This window comes from Denticeps clupeoides, chromosome 7, assembly GCF_900700375.1.
Source record: "Denticeps clupeoides chromosome 7, fDenClu1.1, whole genome shotgun sequence".
NCBI lineage: Eukaryota > Metazoa > Chordata > Actinopteri > Clupeiformes > Denticipitidae > Denticeps > Denticeps clupeoides.
In genome coordinates this window covers 21,229,837-21,255,274 of record NC_041713.1, presented here as the reverse complement: position 1 = coordinate 21,255,274, position 25,438 = coordinate 21,229,837, and the positions used below count along the sequence as shown (strand labels likewise).

Genomic DNA, 25,438 nt, shown 5'->3' with positions numbered 1-25,438 from the left:
TCACTGAAGGCATCAAAACTATGAATGAACACATGTGGAGTTATGTACTTAACAAAAAAAGGTGAAATAACTGAAAACATGTTTTATATTCTAGTTTCTGCAAAACTACTCTGTACTCTGATTACTGTATATCATACTCCAGATCCGCTGGGGAACTTTGTAGAGGAACTAGACACAACTCTCTCCACCATTATGGACGAGGAACTGCCCCTTGTGCTACTGGGAGACTTCAATCTCAACCTCCTCAAGCCACAAACAGCTGATTTCCAAAATTTCATCTTACATAAGTACATAACTCCACATGTGTCCATTCCTAGTTTTGATACTTTCAGTGAGAATCTACAAATGTAAATGGCCATGAAAGTAAAGAAAAATTATTTAATGAGAAGCTGTGTCCAAACCTTTGGCCTGTACTGTATGTTCTGCACAGAAAATGAACCCAGACCACTGAGTCTGGTTTTGAAAACCATTAAAGGGTTAAATCCAGTTGTGGGCACAACCCACTTCCGACCAGAGAAACGTATGTTAACTTGAGTCTAGCACCGTGCTTTTGTTTTGAGTTTTATTTGAATTATTCCACAAAGTTGAATACATTTTTATTCTTCATCTGTATTAATGTTCAGGGTGGAAAGGGGAGCCGCGAGTGCCGCCCAGCGGCCGAGAGCGCGCATTACAACAACTCGCCAAGTAAACATCCCAAACGTCACTTCCTGACACTCCAGCCAGCGAGCGCAGAAATTGGCGAAATAAGGTGTTTGATGAGAAGCGCGTTGCCGGAGCCGACGGAGCCGCGGCCGTGCGTATTGCGGAGATGAAGGTGAGTCCGAGGGCCGGGCGGCGGCGACGCTCTTTGTCCAGGGAGCGTTGACCTCGCATCCCGCCACAGTCGCGGCGCTGAAGCGCGGTGGCCATCGGCTCCTCCACGGCCGCGGCGGTGGAGTTCACGCAAAACAACATATAGCGGCTGTCCGGACGTCCTCGGGGGTCTGCTCCTCTTCTACTGCTCGCCCTCCTGTTTTATTGTGCAGCTGCTTTTGACAGTATCTGGCCGTTTTAAACAATATCCAGATATGTCACCCGAGAGAGAGAAAAAAAAAACTTTTCTGCTCTCTGATAGGGGATCCAGACATGAACAGGCATGGAACCGAGATCATTTCAGCCTGGACCCCCTCTGAATGTATATACCTGCTTCTGTCATCTAAGGAACAAAAATGACTAGATTACTGTAAGTGTAGCTCTATGGAAGTTCTGTTTCGAGTCTTCTATCAGGGTGGATGTGTCTCTGCGAGGATGGTATTCCAAAAAGCAGTAGCCCCTTCCAGATACCTCTCTTACCAGCGACAGATTTTATTCTAGGTCGTATTATTGACACCTGAAGCCTCTGCAGCTCTCCTCCATCCTTGTTCCACCCGCAGGGAAAGTTGAAACTTATCGTAGACCAAGTACAATAAGGCACAGGGGTCCTTTTTAGCCACTGTTTTTCATTTTATTCTGTCCTTTGTTGTTCCATTCTGATACGCCAACTGCTGCCTCACTGTCAACCCCGCGGTGTGTAAATTTGTTCTGCTGCAGTTAACATGCAGACATTAAATCGGTATTTTCTTTGTACAATCAAGTGCAGTCGTATAGTGCATCACAATAAAGGGACAAGTCAGTGTTCTGCCGTCTTCTCACTCTCATCCATCGTCACAGGGCCTAAACGGATGCACACTCACACACACACACACACAAAAAAACATATGTTCTAGAAGGCAGAAAAGAAATCTATGGAAGTTATATCAGAGTATATACAGTACAGGCCTTCTCATTCAATGTGTTTTAGTTATTTACATGACCATTTACATTGGAAGATTCTCACTGAAGGCATCAAAACTATGAATGAACACATGTTGAGTTATGTACTTAACAAAAAAGTGGAGACCTGACCTCCACAGTCACAGGACCTGAACCCAATCCAGATGGTTTGGGGTGAGCTGAATCGCAGAGTGAAGGCAAAGGGGCCAACAAGTAATAATTTAAATGGTTTATCCCAAGGGCCCAAATGGAGAAACCAAAGTGGTAGATGAAGGAACTTCATCATCTGTTGACCCCAGTGAAGAAGAACTTCCTCCATATCTGCGTGAGGAACCTCCAGAAGGTAATCACTAAACACCTCCACATAGTGTTTCAATGTTTAACTCAGATTGTGAAAATGATTACTGTGTTCTGTGACTGTATCTCAAAATGTTGTAATGACAATCACATACACATCAAACACAAAACACCTTCAATGCAGTACAACACAGTGATCTGCAGAGGGCCATGGAGGCCAGAGAATGGAATGCTTCACAAACGATTCCCAGAACGATTTTATTCAAAATGACAAACATGTTGTGGTTTTGCAAAATGCAAATGTTGTCATTAAAAGAATGAAGAATTTAACATTTAAAAGCACAACCAAAAAAAGGGAATTTAACAAAATTGGTATAATTGGCCCTTATTATACCAATAATAACATAATACCGTAAATGTTGCTTATATCAGCATGCTGTATTTTACCGCTGAATTGGAAAACTGAATTATTGAAACTAATTTCAATTCAGATTCAAGAAATTAACCTTCAAATTTTTATTAGAAATAATCCATTGATTAAATCATATTCAAGCCACACCTTTACACTAAAATTATGCTTTTCAATTTCATGACAAAACATTACTCTTTCAGTTGGATCAAATACACATTGTCTATCTATTTTGTGAAGGATCCAGGAATCCGGCCTTACCGAATGGATGTGTTCAGTTCAAGAAGGCAACCATTTTAATTTTTGTGACCTGGGAATGAACCAAAAATCTTTCTTCCAAATAAAGCCCCTCTAATAATAATGTAACACAATGTAGAATGGGAAAATCCAGAACTTCTCTCTTCCTGTCTTTCATGATTTTTCAGAGGTTTTCCATTCTTACACGTGTGATGTTGCTATGTAGATCATCCAGCTCACGTCTTCTCTGGAACGTTATCTGAAATGTTGCCATCCACACGGAGACGCAGACAACGGTCCGAACGCTGTTGTAACCCTCCACTCCACACCTTTAAGTTAGGCTGTAACTCTCCGCTCTCTTTGTTAAACATGTTGTGTTTTGGTGTAGATAGTAGCGGTGTGTATTGGCAAGGATCTTACGATATGATACGTAGCACAAAACATGGATTATAATTAGTGGAGGGCCGTTAACAGTGTTAACGTGGTGCGTTAAAGTGAGACTCTTATGGGGCGATTAAAAAAAATATCGCTTTTAATCTATTCACAAAGTTGGGTTGGGAGCTGGGTCTATACTACGCAAGCTATTGTGCCGGAGTTAAATGGTTACACTAGATTTATAAGTATATTTCTTCTTTCTTGTGTCTTTTAGTTTCTTATTTCCTAAAGACTTTTATTTTGTTTTTGAGACCCGGTTCAGGTCTCTTGGACACATGGCGTGAGCCACAGCTGTGAGCACAGAAAATCTCTTGGGTGTCAGCTCATCATTTGCGGTTCAAGAAACGGAATCAAAAAGTTACACAACGCAGAAGAAGAACCGCTACACTATGATGACTTTCACCTTGATATTTTAGCGCGGATGTATACCTAGCCGAATTGCACTGTAGGGGGCGAGAACGAGTCTTCGAACTGTGAAATTACCACATCAAACGTGACGTGGTAACATGGATGCAGCTATTTAACTGAATAAACAGTTGGTAAACACAAGTACATCTTACTGAACATAATTTATTTTCATCACCAATTATCATAGTAGAACAGCTTTCTCAAGCAGTTTGTGATGCATTTTGGAAACAGGAGATGAGCCCCTGGTCTAATGCGCCACCTGTCTTAGGAAACCCGTTCTCAAAGACTTACTTTTAGTCATTATTTTGGTAGCACACATATTCTGAATGCCTTCGGCAGAATTCAAAAGAGCCATTCTTTTCTAGATTAATCTATATTAATTCCAAGATTACAGTGAGATTAATATAGATTAAGAAAATTAATCTATGTCCACCTCTAGTTATAATAAAAATTATAGCACAATATATTGTGATACTGGATATATTGCAATATATTACAGTTCACTGAAAATGTAAAAAATCAAAGATTTTTAAGATTGGTAGGGTGGTAGTGGGTAACACATATGAACCAGAAGACCCAGGTTCAAACCCCACTTACTACAATTGTGTCCCTGAGCAAGACACTTAACCCTAAGTGTCTCCAGGGGGACTGTCCCTGTAACTACTGATTATAAATCGCTCTGGATAAGGGGCGTCTGATAAAAATGTAACTGTAAATGGATTGGTCTGTCATGTTTTGCCATTTCAATCTGCTTGAAATGCCAAGCAGTAATTTAAAGTTCCCAGCTGTAGGAGCACCATCTACAGGAGTGGAGGTTGGAGTTGCAGGCCAATTCTCTGCTTACCTTACTAAAAAAAGCGCTCAACAGCACCACCCGGTGGACCATATATGTATACAAAAATATCAATATGTATTTTATTTGAGAAATTCATTCTGGAACCCGTTTTAGAAAATAACAGTTTTCGCATGGACGCAAGGCCAGAAATGTTCTTGTTTTAAAGAAAAATGTTCTCAAAAGGACAGTGCCTTAGACATTGCATTTTTAACAGTCACACTTTGGGCGTGACATGATAACCCCAAAGAGTTCAGGTTTTCTTGTCTACTAGTGAAATGAGAAATAATTTCTATCCAAATGATTTGTTTATAATCAATTATTAAATCATTTTTTATTAGTTCAGTTTATCACATTCTGGTCTGTTTAATTAATTTAACACAACTGATGGCAGCATTGTATTGATTCACTTCAGTCACTAGTAGACGGAGTTGCGTTGAGTAGTATGATCTTTGTTGCCATATTCACTCAACCTCTGACAGGCGTGTGTGTGACTGCTGCTCCCTTTGCTCTGTCTCCTCTTTGGCAGTAGTTGTGCTCCTGCAGCTTCATAGTGTGACATCTCTCATGCACTTTCAGGTCTGATGCTTGCTCAAAAGTCAACCCACATTCACTACACAGGTTCACCAGTATGCATCTTTGTGTATAGCTTTTACCACACTGGTGTTTCTTCTCACCAGTGTGGACTGTCAGGTGGCGCTTGAGATTTATATTTTGTCTAAACTGTTTACCGCAATATAAACACTTAAATAGCTTCTCACGAGAGTGCACTAATAGGTGTAATGCAAAATGTGCCTTTTGTGAAAAGCACCTACCACATTCTGTGCAGCAGTGGGGCTTTTCACCAGTGTGCACTAATAGGTGTCTTTTAAAATGTGTCTTTAATGAAAAACACCTACCACATTCTGTGCAGCAATGTGGTTTTACACCAGTGTGAACTCTTATATGGTTTGTAAGGCTATTTCGTTGACGGAATCTCTTACCACAATGGGTGCACTGGTGTGGTTTTTCATGTTCTGAGTGGCATGCGGTGTTGCTTTCTTTCCTCTGGATTATCTCCTGTGCAACAGTTTCTGCATGACTCTCGTCCAGTCCCAGATTTGTGCTTTCTGCTTCAATTATATCATTGTTTGTAATTGCAAACATCCTTTAGCAATATTAAGTTTCAAATGAAAATGTCTTTGTTTGTTGTTTAAATAAATCACCCGAAACGTGTTCAAGAAGCATTACGATGCGTTCACGAAGAATCACGATGCGTTCACGAAGCATCACGATGCGTTCACGAAGCATCACGATGCGTTCACGAAGCATCACGATGCGTTCACGAAGCATCACGATGCGTTCAAGAAGAATCACGATGCGTTCAAGAAGAATCACGATGCGTTCAAGAAGAATCACGATGCGTTCAAGAGGCTTGCATTTATAACAGTAACAATTTGGACATCTCCTTCATTTCAGTAAGATTTCATTTTAAATGATGATTAATTGATAAGTTCCGTTGATCAAATATTTACATGTATATACCTGTCAAAAGTACAGGTCACCATCACATTGCTTCAGTTTGTGACAAGTGTAAGACATTATACACCAGTATATTAATATTGAGGGGAGTGCAGAGCAGCTGGTGGTCCCGAAAGGTCTTCGGGCCAAGGTGTTAGCTCTAGGACATGACATCCCATGGGCCAGACACCTTTGTAGTGTTAAGACCCTTGAGAGAATAGCCGCTCGTGTTTACTGGCCGGGGTTGTACACAGTGGTCCAGCAGTATTGAAAGGGTTGTAAGGGTTGTCCCACATGTCAGCTCTGTAGCAGATATAAAGTAAAACCTGCACTGCTTATTTCACTACGCATAGTTTGTACACCATTCCAGCGCATTGGTGTGGACATTGTTGGACCATGGGAGAGTACCCAGTCAGGTCACAGGTTCATATTGGTAGTGTGTGACTATGGGACAAGATACCATTTACATTTTACATTTACATTTACATTTACATTTACAGCATTTATCAGACGCCCTTATCCAGAGCGACTTACAACCAGTAGTTACAGGGACAGTCTCCCTGGAGAAATTTAGGATTAAGTGTCTTGCTCAGGGACACAATGGTAGTAAGTGGGATTTGAACCTGGGTCTCCTGGTTCACAGGCGAGTGTCTAACCCACTAGGCTACTACCACCCTGAGGGTACTACATACCCTGAGGCATTTCCCATGCGTAAAGTAATGGCCAGTGCCATTGCTAGGGCACTTTTGTAGTTATTTTCACATGTTGGCCTACCGCAGGAGGTGCTCACTGATCAGGGCACGCCTTTCCTATCCTGAGCACTTAGGCAAAGGTACAGTTTGTTGGGGATTAAGAGTATAAGGACTACTCCCTACTACCCACAGACAGATGGGCTGGTGGAGCGATATAACCAGACTCTGAAACGCATGCTGTGAAAGTTTATTGCAGCCAATGGGAAAGACTGGGACATTATCGGGAGGTACCTCAGGCCTCCCCTGGATTTTCTCCCTTTGAACTTTTGTATGGACGGCAGGTGACAGGGCCACTGGATCCTGGGAGAACGAACTGTCCCTCTGGGACTGAAAGTTCAGCTGATTTTGCCTACATCGAAGAACAAGCTTTACTTATGAAATCGAGATGCTGGAGCCGCACAAGACAAGACAGACATTCCATGTCAACCTGCTGAAGGACTGGCAGGAGAAGGGCCTGCCTCTGAGTTAACAGCTATTGATGCAAGCAGTGGTGGAGCAGGATGATCCATCAAAACAGTTCCCACTTTCCATTAAGGGCTACAACCGTTGAGCTGGACTACAGTCTTCTGACTCCACAGCAGCTGCGTGAGTTGCAGTCCATCATTCCTGATTGTTTGTTTCAAGATAATTTACATTTACATTTACATTTACGGCATTTGGCAGACGCCCTTATCCAGAGCGACTTACAACGGTTCACTAGGACCCCAACTATGAATACAATTTTTTTTATTCACTCTGTTGTAGATTCTGTACACAAGTTCGACAATATAAGAAATTTACAAGTTAATCTAAATATTCTCTAAAGAGGAAGGTTTTGAAAGTACTCCGTGACTGAGCTGTTCTGACCTCGAGGGGAAGTTCATTCCACCACCGAGGGGCCAAGACGAAGAATAGTCTAGATGAATGTTTTCCTTTTACCTTTAGCGATGGAGGGACCAGGCGAGCAGTACTGGAGGCTCGGTGAATATGAGGTGCAGTGCGAGTAATAAGGGCTGTGAGGTAGGATGGGGCTGCTCCATGTTTGGCTTTGTAGGCCAGCATCAGTATTTTGAATCTGATGCGTGCAGCTACTGGGAGCCAGTGGAGGGAACGTAGCAGAGGGGTGGTGTGGGAGAATTTGGGAAGGTTGAAGATCAGTCGTGCTGCTGCATTTTGTATGAGTTGTAGAGGTCAGATGGTATATAGTGGTAGACCAGCTTGAAGGGTGTTACAGTAGTCCAGTCGTGAGATTATTAAGGACTGAACCAGTATCTGGGTGTCCTGGGTTGACAGATAAGGGCGGATTCGTCTGATATTGTAGAGAAGGAATCTACATGAGCGAGAAAGGTTGCTGATGTGAGTCGAGAAGGAGAGTTGGTTGTCTATTGTTACGCCAAGGTTGCGGGCTGTTGTAGAAGGAGAGAGCTGTGAGTTGTCCAGGTAAATAGCAAGATCCTGATGTGGTGAAGAATCTGCTGGAATGAATATTAGTTCAGTTTTGGTGGGATTGAGTTGGAGGTGATGGGCTGCCATCCAAGACGAGATGTCGGTTAGACATCCAGAGATTTTGGAAGCAGCATGTAGATCAGAGGAAAGGAGAAGAGGAGTTGTGTGTCATCAGCATAGCAGTGGTAGGATAATCCATGTGAGGAAATGACCTCACCAAGTGATCTCATGTAAAGGGACATAAGGAGAGGACCTAGCACCGAGCCTTGAGGGACACCAGTGGAGAATCTACGTGAGGTAGAGGTGGATCCTTTCCTAGTCACTTGGTAAGATCGCTCATCAAGGTAGGAAGTAAACCACTGCCATGCTGAGCCCTGAATTCCAAGCCTCTTCAGGATTGACACGAGAGTCTTGTGGTTAACGGTGTCAAATGCTGAAGAGAGGTCAAGGAGAATAAGCACAGATGACAGTTTTGCCAATCTGGCTGCATGTAGCTGCTCTGTAACAGCCAGAAGGGCAGTCTCAGTAGAATGAGCTGTTCTGAAGCCAGACTGGTTAGGGTCCAGGAGGTTGTTCTGGGACAGATGAAGTGATAGCTGATTGTAGACACAGCTCTCAATGATTTTGGATAGAAATGAGAGGAGGGAAACTGGTCTGTAGTTGTTGATGTCTGTAGGATCAGCAGTGGGTTTCTTTAGGATGGGAAGAACCCTGTTTTAAAGGCGGATGGTAGATGGCCAGATGAGATTGAGCTGTTTATGATATAAGAAATGAAAGGGATGAGGTTAGTGGAGATGGTTTGAAACATTGCAGAAGGGATTGGATCTAGTGGACAGGTGGTTGGGTTGCCTGTAGAAATAATCTGAATGATTTCATCAGATGTGAGCTTAGAAAATTGATTTAGAGTAGGGTTAGGGTTTTCAGAGGGTAGAGTAGGATTAGTGGTGGAGAATGTCTCACAGATTTTTTCATTCTTCCCTGTGAAGAAGTTGGAAAAATCATCAGCTGTTAGGGAAGACGAGGCAGGGGGAGTTGGAGGGTTGAGTAGGGATGTTGTGGAGTTTTTGAGGGTTGTGGGCAGAGGCTTCTAGTTTTGCTTTGTAGAAAGCAGTTTTAGCAGCAGTGAGGTTAGTGGGAAATTTGCGCAGAAGATTCTGGTGATACAGTAGGTCTGAGTCAAGTTGAGATTTCTTGACTCAGTGCTGCACAGCACTTATGGAGCATGAAATCCTCCTAAAAGACACTCGCTCAGTGCAGGACAGGATGTATCGGATCCCTGCATTTTTGCATTACTTTCAGTCAGGTCAATGCACAGTCACAGTTTGATGCTAACCCCATGCCGAGGCTGGAAGACCTCATAGAGCGGCTGGGTAAGGCACAGTACATCACCACCCTGGATCTTTGCAAGGGCTACTGGCAGGTGCCTATGGCCAAAGGAGCAAGGACTTATACTGCTTTCCGGACCCCCCAGGGTTTATTCTATGTTACGGTGATGCTGTTTGGACTGCAAGGGGCACCAGCATCCTTTCAGAGGCTAATGGATCAGGTATTAGACTGTACTGGTGCCTTTGCAGCCGCCTACCTGGACGATATAGTTATATACAGCACTACATGGGGGCAGCAACATCTGGGTGAGGTGCTGCGGCATCTGCATCAGGCTGGGCTCACAGTCCAACCTAAAAAGTGTGCCCTGGCTCAGAGGGAGTTACGTTACTTGGGGCATGTTCCCAAGCCGCACCTCTTACAGACCTGAACCGGAAGTATGGTACCAACCAGATTCAGTGGGGTGAGGTACAGGAACAGGCATTCGAGAACCTCAATGGGGCTTTACTCTGTTGACCAGTGTTGCAGAGCCTAGACTTTCAAAGACACTTTACAGTCCAGACTGATGCCTCTGGGGTTGGGCTGGGGCAGTCCTCCTTCAGAGGGAAGGGGCTGAGCAGAAGTCTGTGGCTTACATAAGCCGCAAGCTCTTCCCACGTGAGACTAGGTACTTGGTGGTGGAGCTAGAGTGCATGGCAGCAATGTGGGCTTTGGACTCATTAAAATATTCAAAAGTTCAAAGTGAAGTGATTGTCACATGTGATACACAGCAGCACAGCACACAGTGCAGTGTGTGGGGACGGTGCTTTGCTCAGTGGCACCTCAGTGGCACCTTGGTGGATCAGGATTCGAACCGGCAACCTTCTGTTTATGGGGCCGCTTCCTTAACCGCTAGGCCACCACTGCCCCATTATTACCTGTTGGGGCGAGAGTTCACACTGGAGACTGCATGTTTTTCTATGCTGCATGTTGTCAATGTATTATGGGCTTATGTTAGGTTATGTCTGTTTTCTTAATGGGTTTTCTGCATTCATACTGACTACACATCCCCCCTTTTCTTGTCTACTAGTGAGATGAGAAACAAATTCTATCCAAATTATTTCTTTATAATCAATTATTACATCGTTTTTATTAGTTCAGTTTATCACATTCTGGACTGGATCTGATGTTGTCACGCCGGCGAGCTGACTGGGGAGGGAAGCGCAGAGACGAGACATTCTGAAACAAGGATTTATTAATAACTGAAACAAAATCAGTGCGATGACTGAAAACAGGGGAATAAAGGGGAGAACATAAACTAGCCCGCAGGCGTGTGACAGTTGCCAGAACTGACAAGGTTGCCAGGTATAAATTCACACACAAGTTCCCCAAACTGAGTTCACTGAGTTCATCACTGCAGAGGGGTGGAGTCACAGGCTTTTAACAGCTGTCCGGATTGACAGATGGCAGAATTGTGTTGAGTCACTTCAGTCATGTCCTTGAACTTGAAGACAGAACTTGAAGACTGAATTGCATTGTATCAGCAGTGGTTATTATAGTATGATCTTTGTTGCTGTATTCTTTCGACCTCTGACAGGCGTGTGTGTGACTGCTGCTCCCTCTGCAGTAGTTGTGGTGTGACCGATATCAGCACATTAAGTGTTATGCCGGCATGGCTAGTGTGCGCAGTTGCTGCTTGTACTGCTGTTTCGCTTCCTCTGGGAATATGGCCAGTGTCTACAGCCTCTTCATTCGCTGCTGTATGGTGTTTTTCTGGTAGAGCAGCATCTGTGGATGTGGTGTAACCTCCGTTGGATTGTTCAGTAGAACTCTGCTGTTCAGGCTGCTTTATGGTCTCTCATTCCACTGAATGGTTCTCATATTGAGTGCAACTCATTGGCTGCTCAGCTGTGTGATCCCTCGTGTTCTTTCTGCACTCCTGCAGCTTCTTACTGTGACGTCTCTCATGCACTTTCAGGACTGATGCTAGCTTAAAAGTCAACCCACATTTACTACACAGGTCAGGCCGTTCGCCAGTATGAATCATCTCGTGATAGCGAAGATTGCTTTTTTGTATAAAGCTTTTACCACACTGTTTGCATTGGTGTTTCTTCTCACCAGTGTGGATTGTCAGGTGACGCTTGAGATTTGCATTTTGTGTAAACTGTTTATGGCAATATAAGCACTTATATGGCTTCTCACCAGTGTGCACTAATAGGTGTCTTTTAAAATCTGCCTTTTGTGAAAAACACCTACCACATTCTGGGCAGCAATAGGGCTTCTCACCAGTGTGCACTAATTGGTGTTTTGTCAAATTTGCCTTTTGTGAAAAACACCTACCACATTCTGGGCAGCAATAGGGCTTTTCACCAGTGTGCACTAATTGGTGTTTTTTAAAATACGCCTTTTGTGTAAAACACCTACCACATTCTGGGCAGCAATAGGGCTTCTAACCAGTGTGAACTCTTATATGGTTTGTAAGGCTATTTCGTTGACGGAATCTCTTACCACAATGGGTGCACTGGTGTGGTTTTTCATGTTCTAAGCGGCATGCGGTGTTGCTTTCTTTCCTCTGAATTATCTTCTGTGCAACAGTTTCTGTATGGCTCTTGGCCAGTCCCAGACTGGTGCTTTCTGCTTCCTTTATATCATTGTTTCTAATTGCAAACATCCTTTAGCAATATTAAGTTTCAAATGAAAATGTCTTTGTTTGTTATTTAAATAAATCATCCGAAACGTGTTCAAGAAGCATCATTATGCGTTCAGGAGGCATGACGATGCGTTCAAGAAGCATCACAATGCATTGAAGAAGAATCACGATGCTTTCAGGAGGCATGACGATGCGTTCAAGAAGCATCACGATGCGTTCAGGAAGCATGACGATGCGTTCAAGAAGCTTGTATTTATAACAGTAATGCTTTGGACATTGTCCTTCATTTCAGTAAGATTTTACTTTAAATGCTGATTAAGTGATTATGTATATTGATCGAATGTTTACATGGTGACCTGTACGTTTACAGATATATATCACATTGCTTCAGTTTGTGACAAGTATAACACATTATAGTCAAGTCTATTTACATTGAGGGGTGGATGAAACAACAGTGATCACAACTCTCCACCAAAAAAGTCAAGTCAACTTTATTTCTAGAGCACGTTAACAGCAGTTCCACTGCACCAAAGTGCTGTACAGGCATAAAATATGTGGACGGTAGAAGCTGGGGGAGTGGTGGCCTAGTGGCTGTGCTGCTGTGTATCACGTGTGACAATCACTTCACTTTCTTTCATTTTCAAATAAGGATAAATATATAAATAAAATACAATTAAAACATGGGTGAGCTGAAGAAAATAACAGAGGTATAATAATATTCAACCTTTAAAATTAGTGCTGCATGATAAATCTAATCGCAATCGTAATTGCGATGTCAGTCTGTGCGATTACATGAACGCAAAAAGCTGCGATTTAAATTATTAGTACATGGATTGGATCGTCAACATATCCGATCCATTCTCTCATTCTCTGAAGGTTTGCGAGCTGACTGAAGTCTCACTTCAGTCGGCTGTGACGTATTTGGTCACATGACTTTCGATTCGGAGACATATGGTAAGACGGCGCATGACGCGCTGCATCGTACATCAACGTCGCCGCCATATTGCGATAGGCGCTGCTGTGGTGTGAAGCATATACATGTCTATGGAGAGAAGTGCATACAAATGCCTCACTCTTGTGCTGCTTGGGGCTGTACAAACCGCTGTACGCTCCAAACCAGATCCCGGTGGATTACGTTTCATAGATAAGGCTGGACAATTGTTTTGAATATATTTGGCCATTATAAAATCCTGTTTAGTGTTTAAGAAATTAAAGGGTTACGATTTTTTCTTCATGTCACAAATACGAGGGTGAGACGACACACACCAACACAATGTGAGGTTTTGAGAGACGGGGTTTCATCCTATGCCCACAGCCTGAGAGTAGAACGCTTCTACTAGGTGTTGGGTTTTGAGGGGGTTAAATGGCAGGCCATGACAACATGTAGTCCACATTTCCCCTAGACTGCTGCATCATCTGCACCACCACCTTCTCTACAGTGACATCCTAGTCGATGCCAGCGAGTTCAGCAGTAGGAGTGGTTGTTCCTAGTACATCAGTAAAAAATTTGGACGTGACCTTTATACCTGCATAGGCTTCCAGTTAAGTATAGTATTGACGTTAACATTCTGCTTCTCATGTTCGTGTTCAAGAAGTATCACGATGCGTTCAAGAGGTTTCACGATGCGTTCAAGAGGTTTCACGATGCGTTCAAGAAGTTTCACGATGCGTTCAAGAAGTATCACGGTGTGTTCAAGAAGTAACACTATGCGTTCAAGAAGTTTCATCATGCCTTCAACAGGCTTGCATTTATATTGTAACAGTCACAATTTGTACATTGTCCTTCATTTCAGTAAGATTTTATTTTAAATGATGATTAATTCATTAGGTCCGTTGGTAGAATATTTACATGGTGACGTTTGTATGTTTGACAGATATATACATTACATTGCTTCAGTTTGTGACAAGTGTAGGACATTATACTCCAGTATATTTACATTGAGGGGAGTGCAGAGCAGCTGGTGGTCTCGAAAGGTTTTGGAGCCAAGGTGTTAGCTCCAGGACATGACATCCCATGGGCCAGACATCACGGTAGTGTTAAGACCTTTGAGAGAATAGCCACACATTGGTTGTCCAGCAGTATTGTAAGGGTTGTAAGGGTTGTCCCACATGTTAGTTATGTAGCAGCCATAAAGTAAAACTTGCACTCCTTATGTCACTCCACATAGTTTGTACACCATTCCAGCGCATTGGTGTAGACATTTTTGGACCCTTGTAGAGAACCCAGTCAGGTCACAGGTTCATATTGGTAGTGTGTGACTGTGCGACAAGATACCCTGAGGCATTTCCCATGCGTAAAGTAATGGCCAGTGCTATTGCTCAGGCACTTTTGCAATTATTTTCACGTGTTGGCCTACCGCAGGAGGTGCTCACTGATAAGGGCATACCTTTCCTATTGTCACGTTCCTAAGTCTAGGGGTCTCAGAAACGCCACAAGGGTGTGGAGAGGAGGAGGTCCACTGTTACACACTCACAACCAAACAAAGTATACAAACAGTGCTTTTATTTACAATGAGCTAACAGGTACAAAACAACAGCGGACTCAGGACAGTTAACCAACATCAAACCAGCCTAAAGGAAGGGATGGTCCAGCAGGGATAACTCAAACACGCACAAGTTAACAAAAAGGGCACATAAAGCTAACAGGGTAACACAGGCTAACAACAAAGGGTCTATCACACAAAGCAACAAGACACATGAATGAGATCCCCAACGGAGCTCCTTGCAGATCTCTGTGGACCCTGGGGACCTCCCGAAAGAGTAAGGGCCTAGCAGACCCTGGAGACCTGCTGAACACCATCCAAAGTCTGTTTATATAGGTGGAGCTGGTAAGCTTCAACTTCACCCACGAAGTCAACCTAAAAGAGACAGGACACAAAAACACAGCCAGACACACAGAACACATGGGAGCATATGTCCAGGGATGTAACACCTATCCTGAGCACTTAGGCAGGTGTACAGTTTGTTTGGGATTAAGAGTATAAGGACCACTCCCTACCACCCACAGACAGGCTGGTGGAGCGATATAACCAGACTCTGAAAGGCATGCTGTGAAAGTTTATTGCAGCCAATGGGAAAGACTGGGACATTATCGGGAGGTACCTCAGGCCTCCCCTGGATTTTCTCCCTTTGAACTTTTGTATGGACAGCAGGTGATAGGGTCACTGGATCCGCTGCAAGAAAATCTGGGAGAGGCCTTGGAGAGGCCTTGTCCAACAGGGAGTAGCAGTGTCATCAGCTATGTTTTGAGTATGCGGAAAAAGATGGAGGAACTGGCGGGCCAAGTCAAAGACAACCTGGAGCGGGTCCAGGAGTCACTCTCCCGCTGGGACGGAAAGTTCTGCTGCTCTTGCCTACATCAGAAAACAAGCTTTTGGCCTGGTGGCAGGGGCCTTACCAGGTGTGACATCAGCTGGGACCAGTTATTTATGAAATCGAGATGCCAGAGCAGCGCAAGACCAGACAGACATTCCATGTCAACCTGCTGAAGGACTGGCAAGAGAAGAGCCTGCCTCTGAGTTAGCAGCCATTGGTGCGAGCAATGGAGGAGCAGGATGATCCATCAAAACAGTTCCCACAGTTCCATTAAGGGTTACAACTGTCGAGCTGGACTACAGTCATCTGACTCCACGGCAGCTGCGTGAGTTGCAGCCAAACATTCCTGAGGGTTTTTTTCAAGATCAGCTGGGTCGCACAGCATTTGTGGAGCACGATATCCTGCTGAAAGACACTCGCTCAGTGCAGGAGAGGATGAATCAGATTCCTGAGTGCTTGTTGCCGGCCCAAAAAGCATTGGGCTTGCGTTTTTGCATTGATTTCAGTCAGGTCAATGCACAGTCACAGTTTGATGCCTACCCCATGCCGAGGCTGGAGGACCTCATAGAGCGGCTGGGTAAGGCACAGTACATCACCACCCTGGATCTTTGCAAGGGGTTCTGGCAGGTGCCTATGCCCAAAGGAGCATAGTGATGCCAGTTTACAGTGATGCCGTTTGGTCCTGCAAGGGGCACCAGCATCCTTTCAGAGGCTAATGGACCAGGTATTAGACTGTACTGGTGCCTTTGCAGTGGCCTACCTGGACAATATAGTTATATACAGCACCACATGGGGGCAGCAACATCTGGGTGAGGTGCTGCAGCATCTGCATCAGGCTGGGCTCACAGTTCAACCTAAAAAGTGTGCCCTGGCTCAGAGGGAGTTACGTTACTTGGGGCATGTTTTGGGGAATGGGGTGATCTGTCTACAAAGGGACAAGGTGGATGCCCTCCAGGACTGTCCAAGGCCACAGACCCAGAAGGCTGTGCATTCCTTTCTGGGGCTTGTGGGTTGGTACAGATGTTTCATTCTAGGGCTGCACGGTATATCAAAAAATGATCGTTATCGCAATGTTAGTATACGCAATATCTGTATCGCAAAGAGTTGCGATAAATAAAATTTATGCTGCATCCGAAATCTCACACTATATACTATTGTGACGAGCCGTTGCTGCGAGGTCAGGAAAGGAGAAATGAGAGTTTCGGAATAATGCTTTTTATTGAACGGAAGCCAGTAGGTGGCGCCAATACCTACTCCTCCAGATTCTAGAAAAAAAACTCTTTCGGATTCTTCTCCTACAGCCCTACACCTCGACTTCATGGTGTAAAGTTTCTCTCCTTGAACACACTACATTAAATCCCCATAACACACACATACCGAACCCCAACAGAACACATTTACCCATGGTTAACTATTTGCAGTCCCCGGGCGCGCCCGTCCCGTCGGCGCGTATCTCAGCCGCAAGGCATGCTTCTCCCAACTCATTGGCCGGGCTCCACTAACGCACAATATATTGTCTGTGAAAAACAGTATGCGAGGCGAGTAGTATGTCCGAATTCATAGTAGGGATGCACCGATACCGCATTTTCTATGCATACTCGTACTCGTTAAAAGTCCACCAATACCACGGTCTGTGTTTAAGCAGCGTGTAAGGGGTTAATCACAGGTGCCAAGTGCCCACTGCAGCAAACTCCTGCACGACGACAGAAAATGCTCTTACAGACCTGACCCGGAAGTATGGTACCAACCAGATTCAGTGGGGTGAGGTACAGGAACAGGCATTCGAGATCCTCAAGGGGGCTTTACTCTGTGGACCAGTGTTGCAGAGCCCAGACTGTCAAAGACACTTTACAGTCCCGACTGATGCCTCTGGGGTTGGGCTGGGGGCAGTCCTCCTTCAGAGGGAAGGGGCTGAGCAGAAGTCTGTGGCTTACATAAGCTGCGAGCTCTTCCCACGTCTTCAGAGGGGGTAGGAACTGTAAAAAGCGTGTGCCCTTTTTAACTGTATGCTGCATGTTGTCAATGGATTATAGGCTTATGTATAGGTTATGTCTGGTTTCTGCACGGGTGCCGACGACAGATCATTTTGACTACCCATCCCCCCTTCCTGTCATTAGCTTAGGTTTTTCAAATAAGCACACCACACCGTAGGTTACCAGTTTAATTTTTTTATTTATTTACTTACTTATTGTTAATCACCCTAGTGAACAGTGAGGTACCCTCTGCTTCAGCTTCATTATTCATTCATAGTTCCACACAATTACGCATAATTGTTCACTGTTTCTTACCATGGTTTTCTGGATCCGGCAGCATAAATGTTCCCCGTGGAAACTCGGGTCCTGGGAGAGCGGTGCCTTTATAGGCGAGCTTGGGACACAGAAAAGGGTGTTTGATGTAGGGTGTAACTGTTTATGTGCTGTGTTTATCTTGTTAATGTATAAGTGTTCTTTGTATAATTTGAGTCATGTTATATGTATGGGTATATTGTTATGTTGATATGTAGAAGTCTAGAGTTGACCTGATTATGACCGTGAGGCTGTGAATCTGTATCTTTTGTCATATCTATATTATTGCCTAAAATGGCCGGTTTTATTTGGGGTTTTTTTCAGTATTCTTTTTTTTGGTTTGAATTTTCGAGCACTTCCCGCACTGTAATTAAACCTGCACCTTTTTTTTTTTTGGTGGAAGCACCCATTGTAGACAGGACGTGGACATTCCTGCCTCCCAAGAACATTCTGCTTCTCATATATAAATCCTTGCATGGTCATGCTCCAGTATATCAACTCAACATGTTCAGTATGCATAACTTCAGTGTGCTTCGTCCCTCATTCCACGCAACATGACAAAACCCCAAAAAGTTCAGGTTTTCTTGTATACTAGTGAGATGAGAAACGATTTCTTATTATTATCAATGATTAAAACATTTTTATTAGTTAAGTTTATCACATTCTGGTCTGTTTAATTAATTAACACAATTGATGGCAGTGTAAAAACTGGGGAGAATAAAACTCTCCCTCTGCACACAAAAGCACTGTATTCAAACCACTGAAACTTTATGTTTCCTGGCAGAAAGAGGCATGGCACAATTGAGGTTAAAAGTTACTAAATTGTTAACACAAGTAAATTATTATTGCAGTTACATGTGAATATTTATGTAAAATGGGGAAAAAGGGAGGAGAGAAAAGACTCGGAAGGCGGAAGGCTTCTGATGGAAAAACAGCTGAGAAAGAAAGAAAAAAGTCCCTTCCCCACATGTGAACAGATCTTTATACACCTGGCCTACAGGAAGCTGTCACAGACCAATCAGAACCTGTTGTTTCTGACGTCACGCCCCCGGTGCCTCCCGCCTGGGGGAGACAAAGAGAGTAGGCGGTCCCGACGTCCGACACCTCACACGTTTTGGCTTGGGGGAGGGTCGGCAAATGTTGCAATGCTGTTCGACAAAGGCATGCAAAAAGGAGGTGTTGAATCTCCATGCACAACAAAGGCACAGAAATGTCATGGCTCCGCGAAGTCCCATCTTACAGCAGCATTGAGTTGAGTCACTTTGGTCATGTCCTGTTCTAGGGGAAGCGCAGGGGAAACCAGAAGTGATGCAAAAGGAAAATGGTAGGGAGGCGGGCGGGGTGGATGGCACGGCAAGCGCAGCCCTGAAAAAGGAGACTGAGGCTCCTTTTATTCTGTCTGTCCACAGCAGGAACAGGTGGGCTGTTTGTTTGAGAGAGAGAGAGAGAGAGATATCTCACAGTGCTATAACACAGTATAGTCAAGTCTTTTTACATTGAGGGGTGGATGAAACAACAGTTTCATCCAACAACTCTCCACCAAAAAAAGTCATGTCACATTTATTTCTAGAGCACGTTAACAGCAGTTCCACTGCACCAAAGTGCTGTACAGGCATAACCGCATGGACGGTAGAAGCTAACAAATACGGATGAATAAATAAATAAAATTAGTATATAAAAAATGGGCGGCAGAAGAAAATAACATAGAATAATAATAATAAGTTGTGCTCACTTGCATAATGAACTGGATCCATGATAATAAAATTACGTTTTGAATCAGCTGATTTGTTTGCATGACCAGGAATTTCCTGGTGTGAGCAGCTCGTGCTAGTTTCTGCTCTCTGTTTCTTATTGTAAGTGGTTGTTTCATATGTTTGCCATTGTGTCACTGTTTTCCGCATCACGGAAATAATTTAGCCCTACAATAAGAAGAACGGGAAACCTAAAGTCTGCATGGATCAAATATATTTGAATAGAGCTATAAAGAGAGATCGTTTCAAACTAGAAATAGAGAAGAGAGAAGGGATAATGTCTCAGTTCGCAAATGCAAACTACTTCAACAAGCTAGATGAATCATCTGGATTTTGGCAGCTGAAGCTGGACGATGCAGACTGTGCATGTTTAATAGGCCATTTGTTAGATTACCTTTTGGCATAGCCTAAGCATCATAAAACAATTCACTTGGTCTATGAACATCTGGATGGACACATCCATGGATGACATCATAGTGTGTGGGAGTACTAAAGCTGAACATAACATGAGACTGAAAATAGTCCTGGAAGCGACAAGAAAGGCAAATTTAAGACTAAACAAAGAGAAATGCCAGCTCGGAGTGGGACAACTGACCTTTGTGGGTGACATTCTGAGCGGTGAGGATGTTAAACCAGAGCCCATGAAGATATCAGAAATAAAAAATATGCCAAGACCAGAAAACAAGAAGGGCGTTCAGAGGTATAACAGAATACTAAATTACATATCGCTGAGATGCTTGACAGAGAAAAAGACTGAATGAGAATGGGATCGTGAACATGAAAAGGCGTGGAAAGACCTGAAGACAGAGCTCACATTAGAACCTGTTCTGAGATTTTATGACCAAACAAAGCTAATCAAAATATCATCTGACTATAGAAGATTGAATATTGGCAAATGACTCCTTTGCATCACGCTCCATGCCAGAGACACGGCATGCAAAAATTGAAAAAGAACTCTTGAGCATAACATATGCCTGTGAGACATTTTACCAGTTTGTCGGCGAGCAGGTAATCAGTGTTGTAACAGACCATAAGCAATTGATTGATTTATTTTAAAAAGCCTCTTACAGACTGTCCTCTGAGAATGAGAGTGATTCCAGAGAATGATGAATCGGCTGCAGAGATGCTCTTTAACAATGGCATATACACCAGGAAAGCTGATGTATAGGGCAGACGCGCTATCCCGAGCAGCTGACACACAGGAGCCAAGGAACAATAACCTACAGGATGATGTAGATGTCTATGTGGACATGATCACTGGTGTATTACCAGTGGCAGATGAGAAAATATGGTGAGCTTATCAGGGAAGAGCCCACCAAAGGTGTGACATTGACAAAACTTGATGATTTGACTAACACTAAGCAAAATTATGATAACTCTTTATTGCGGTTGCAATACACCATGTCACTAGTCACATGTACCAGCAAAAAATTGGCAATCAACCAGACCATACATATATACAGAACCATCATATTTGGGGTTGGACAGGTCAGGAAGATATGGAAAAACATAAAAATCACATGGGGAGGGGCAGTGGTGGCCTAGCGGTTAAGGAAGCGGCCCTGTAATCAGAAGGTTGCCGGATTGAATCCCGATCCGCCAAGGTGCCACTGAGGTGCCACTGAGCAAAGCACCGTCCCCACACACTGCTCCCCGGGCGCCTGTCATGGCTGTCCTCTGCTCACTCAGGGTGATGGGTTAAATGCATTGGATGGGGTGGGGAGGTCTTTTGGATGGGGAAGAGAGTCTCCCCCGAGGGTGTTTTGGATCAGCCAAGTCTGAGGCCACTGCTGACCAGGGGAGGCCCAAAACTCATAGGATGGGTGATGTTGTCCAATTTGCGATCGATCGTCACAGTTTGAGTGTCTACAGCTCTGCCCACTCCTTCAACCATCCCGGCCAGCTCAGTGGGGTTTTTAGGGGCTGTCGCCGTTTCCAATCTTCAATTACCAGGGCAGTGCCTAATCAAATCTGCACAAGATCTGTTATCATGGTTACAAAAAGGTAGAATTCCTCGATATCCTCCATGGAAAGAGCTGCAAGGCATGCAACCCTCCATGATGTACCCCGCTGCATATGTTCCAGAAGGACTCTCGGGTTCAAACCCATTGACAGTTGATCAAATCCATGATTTCCTTGGTTCGGAGAGCAGTGCTGGGAGTCTCTAAAGGTATGAGAAAATAGAGGAAGGAGCAAGCAGGGAAATAAGGAAGGGAGGGAGAGAAAAAAGATGCCGAGAGCAAGAATTCAGAGAGCAAGAGCAAGTTCAGCAAGTTGAAATCACAGAGTACTGGAATTACAGAGCAGAACTATCAGTCATCAGAGATGTTGTATACAAGGGTAGCAGGATTGTAATCCTCTTGAAAGAAGGCATGCTCAAAAAGATACATACAGGACACCTCGAAAGTGCAAGGAAAGAGCACATGAGAGCACTCTGTTCCAGAGCCTATATGAATTATTTCTGACATCCCACGGTCATTGGAGAGGGCTTTGAACAAGCAACACCTGTTCTCAGAATAGAATGTCAATAAATGCTATGAATGGCATTAATGGTTCAGTGAAGTCTGATTTCTATCTGATCTTTTCTCTGTCTGGACATGTCTCTTGTTATGACAGAGGCATGAAGGGGTGTTTATAGTGTTGTGTATAGGCAAGAATCGCACAATATGATACGTATAATGATACATGAATCATGATACAATATGCATCACAATACTGTACTGTGCATCACATTTTTGCTAAGATCTGATGGAACAGTTGGACTGCTATGCAAAATTTTCCAAAATCTCAAAGATGTTTATGGGTTTATAGTCTGAATCCTAGAATTGTCATCTTGGAATATGCAACCAGGGAAAAATTTACCTGGTTATTTAGTATAATCAGGTGGAGGGTAAATTAAGCCCAAATGCGCGGTTATGAATTAATTAATAAGAACGTGATTTCAGTAATTTATTAATAATTCCACGTATTTGATGCCTCATCCGCCGAGAGATCCTTGTGGTAATAATATACTGATCTTTTATATATATGTGTGTGTGTGTGTGTGTGTGTGTGTGAGAGTCCTCCTACTCTCAGGCAGGCTGTGATGTCAGCTGCCAGCGTTCTTGCGTTGTGTGGCAGTGGGTCGTGGATGTCGGCACGGTTTCTGCTTCTTCACATTCGGACACATTCATTAACATTTTTATCAAACAAAACACAGGACCAAAGTGCTGACGATGGTGATAGTGATGGTGATTATACGCGCTGTTCTGAAAAAAGCATTTGCGGTATGTATGTAGTTGTGGATAATATCGGCATTAATTTAATAAAAAAGTAGTAATAAAAGCCTTTCCCCTAACATCTTGCTCCATGTCATGTTTCAACGTGGACAACTGCGTCTTATAGACAAGTGCGGCTTATGTAATTATGTAGAATACATTTTTTTCTTTTTAAAATCAGTAGGTGCGGCCTATACATCGGTTTACCCTACAATCATAGTTGCTCAGGGTGGTAGTAGCCTAGTGGGTAACACACTCGCCTATGAACCAGAAGATCCAGGTTCATAAAAGAAAGAAATAAGAAGAATGCACAGCCGTCTTATACACATCACACTCATGCCAAACATCTTATAACAAAACAATAAAGCATCCTCCAGTTTGCCATCACTGTGAGGGGCATAAATCTTCTGGTGAAAAGGGGCCCCCATGGCAACATGCAAACTCCAGGACACGCAGGTATGGAGGTATGAGGCCACAGCCTCAAATCATGAAACGAATGGTGTATCTGGAGAACAGACATGCTCCTAAATTAAGTTACTTTGCCTCTGAATGAACCTGATGTCATTTTTTCTGTTGCAGATCTGGATAAAGACCACCCAAAGACTGAAGCCGGAGTGATCTGGCGGGTGACGGGGGGACTGTTCAACATGACCCGGGGTGCTGTCGGAGCTACGCTGGGTGGCGTGGCGTGGGTGGGGAGCAAGAGCTATGAGTTGACCAAGACAGCCGTTACCAGCGTACCCGCTGCTGGTGTCGGCCTGGTGAAAGGCAGCGTTTCCGTGGTGACGGGAGGTGTGGGCGCTGTGGGCTCAGCAGTGGCAAGTAAAGTGACTCCAAAGAAAAAGGACAAGTCTGACTAGATGTAACATGTTCTCAACTCACATACACACACCCGACCCGCTCAGCGGCCTCAACGTGCTTCATTGTCTGCTCTGTCTGGAATTTGTATGTCCACTGTATTAGACTATGAAGAAGAGGCAAAAAAAAAAAAGGCGTTCCCTCTAGTGTCATTCTTTAGTTAGTTTTTCCCCCATTTTGATGTTTGATATAGGGTGTAGAAATCTGGGAAATTTACGTTTTCTTACATCAATGCCCAAAGTGGGATTTCACAGGATTAGTAAACCCATTCACAGCATTATAGTCATATTGTGGTTCAATTTTCTTGGAACAACAATACCCAGGCGACAGAAGGATCTCATCTAGTACAGATAATACACAGGGATGAAGTATTAAAGACTGTAAGCACATTTCATGTTATTACTCCAGAAAGACACACAGCCAGGGCAAGTCAAGAGCCTGAACCCTCAGACCTACTCTGCATAGGGATGGTACAGTATTATCTCTTTCTGTTCTTCAATTTACCAGTGTAAAAGAGACTCTATGGGTCCGTTTCCCGTTCATTGATTAACCCTAGTCATAGACCAGGGGTCGGCAACATTTAACACATTTTTATTACCAGCACGTATATGCAAACTGATATAGAAACCGATGATGTGAGGAACGTTTAATCGCCCAGACGAGTCTAAGAACCCGACCAGACATGTTCGGGGAAACAGGGAAATGTGGTCTCCCTAACTTAGCAGCGCAATGCTAACTTACATATCAACTTAGTCTTTATATGCAAATCATTAAACACTAAATATTGCAAATATTGCCCTAGTGGCGTCAGATTTTGAAATGCTACTCTAAGAGAACAAACTGATAAACAGCTCTAATGAGGGTGGCGGGCATATATGCATATACGGCATTTGTGATGTAGCCTACGGCATTGTGAAGCAGCCTTTTAATGTTACAAGTTTACCATAACCTTCAAATTTCAATGTACAATTAAAAAAAAGAAACACTTAAATTATTATTTATTTTCCAAAGCCACATGGAGCCGCAGTGTAAGGATGAAAGAGCCGTGGGTTCTAGACCTATAAGCATTTTTGTATGGAGAATTCCTATGAAGTTAACTTTTAGTCTAGGACTAGGATTAATCCATGAACAAGAAACCGACCCTAAGTGTTCATTACTGTCTGCCGGATGTTCAGGCATCATCTGCTTGACAGAGGTGAGCATGTCAGAGAATGCAGGACCAGCTTAAGTGGACTGTGTCAAATGATATGGTCCAATTCATAGATCATTTTCACTAACATGCGTTCAATCTTGGGGTGTATTGGGGTTTGAGAAATAGATGGATCAATGAGCAGAAACATTACAACTTTCTGGATTTAATTTAAATGGACCTCCAAATTGAGACAGCCCTGGCTTTTTAATCAGTCTTAGATGGACTTGGCTTCCGAATTGAGATGTAGCTCATGATATGGCAAGGGTGGTGCTTTTGTAACTTAGCAATCATCAGTACGAGACCTTAGTGTGTTGTGTTGTGTGAACATTTTAATCACAGTTAGCAGAACCTGGTATTAGCATTTTTTTCAATCAATCGAGCATTTCAGTGGCCAGTGCAGACTGCAAAATATATACAATTGGAAGCTTAAGATGATGTACATCCTTTTAAATCCTTTTCCATTTTTTTTGTTTTACTTTTGAGAGATGAACTGTAAAGCTGTTGGTTGGGTGGTGGGTGGAACTGGTTCTAGTGCATTGCATGCTTTTATGTTGTAGTTTTCTGTTCACAGTATGCTGTTTATGATCAATTTGTATTTTTTATTCCCTCTCCACTCTCATTTTGGATTATAGCCTCGAAGCTCTGTTACTGTAAACTGGACTCATAGATTTTGTCTATTATAGAACTATTTTTGCAAAATGTATGCTGTATACTATAAATAAAGCAGCTCTGTATTTTA

General features: G+C 43.5%; 1 protein-coding gene across 1 annotated transcript; it reads left to right on the top strand.

Annotated features, from left to right (window-relative positions):
- The first annotated feature begins 666 nt into the window (after nucleotides 1–666).
- On the top strand, nucleotides 667–25,438 carry LOC114794171 (transmembrane protein 263-B). The gene is made up of 3 exons (XM_028986553.1): nucleotides 667–817; nucleotides 2,035–2,137; nucleotides 23,229–25,438. Exons 1-3 carry the CDS (start codon nucleotides 812–814, stop codon nucleotides 23,507–23,509), a joined length of 390 nt encoding a protein of 129 aa, XP_028842386.1. The 5' UTR covers nucleotides 667–811; the 3' UTR covers nucleotides 23,510–25,438.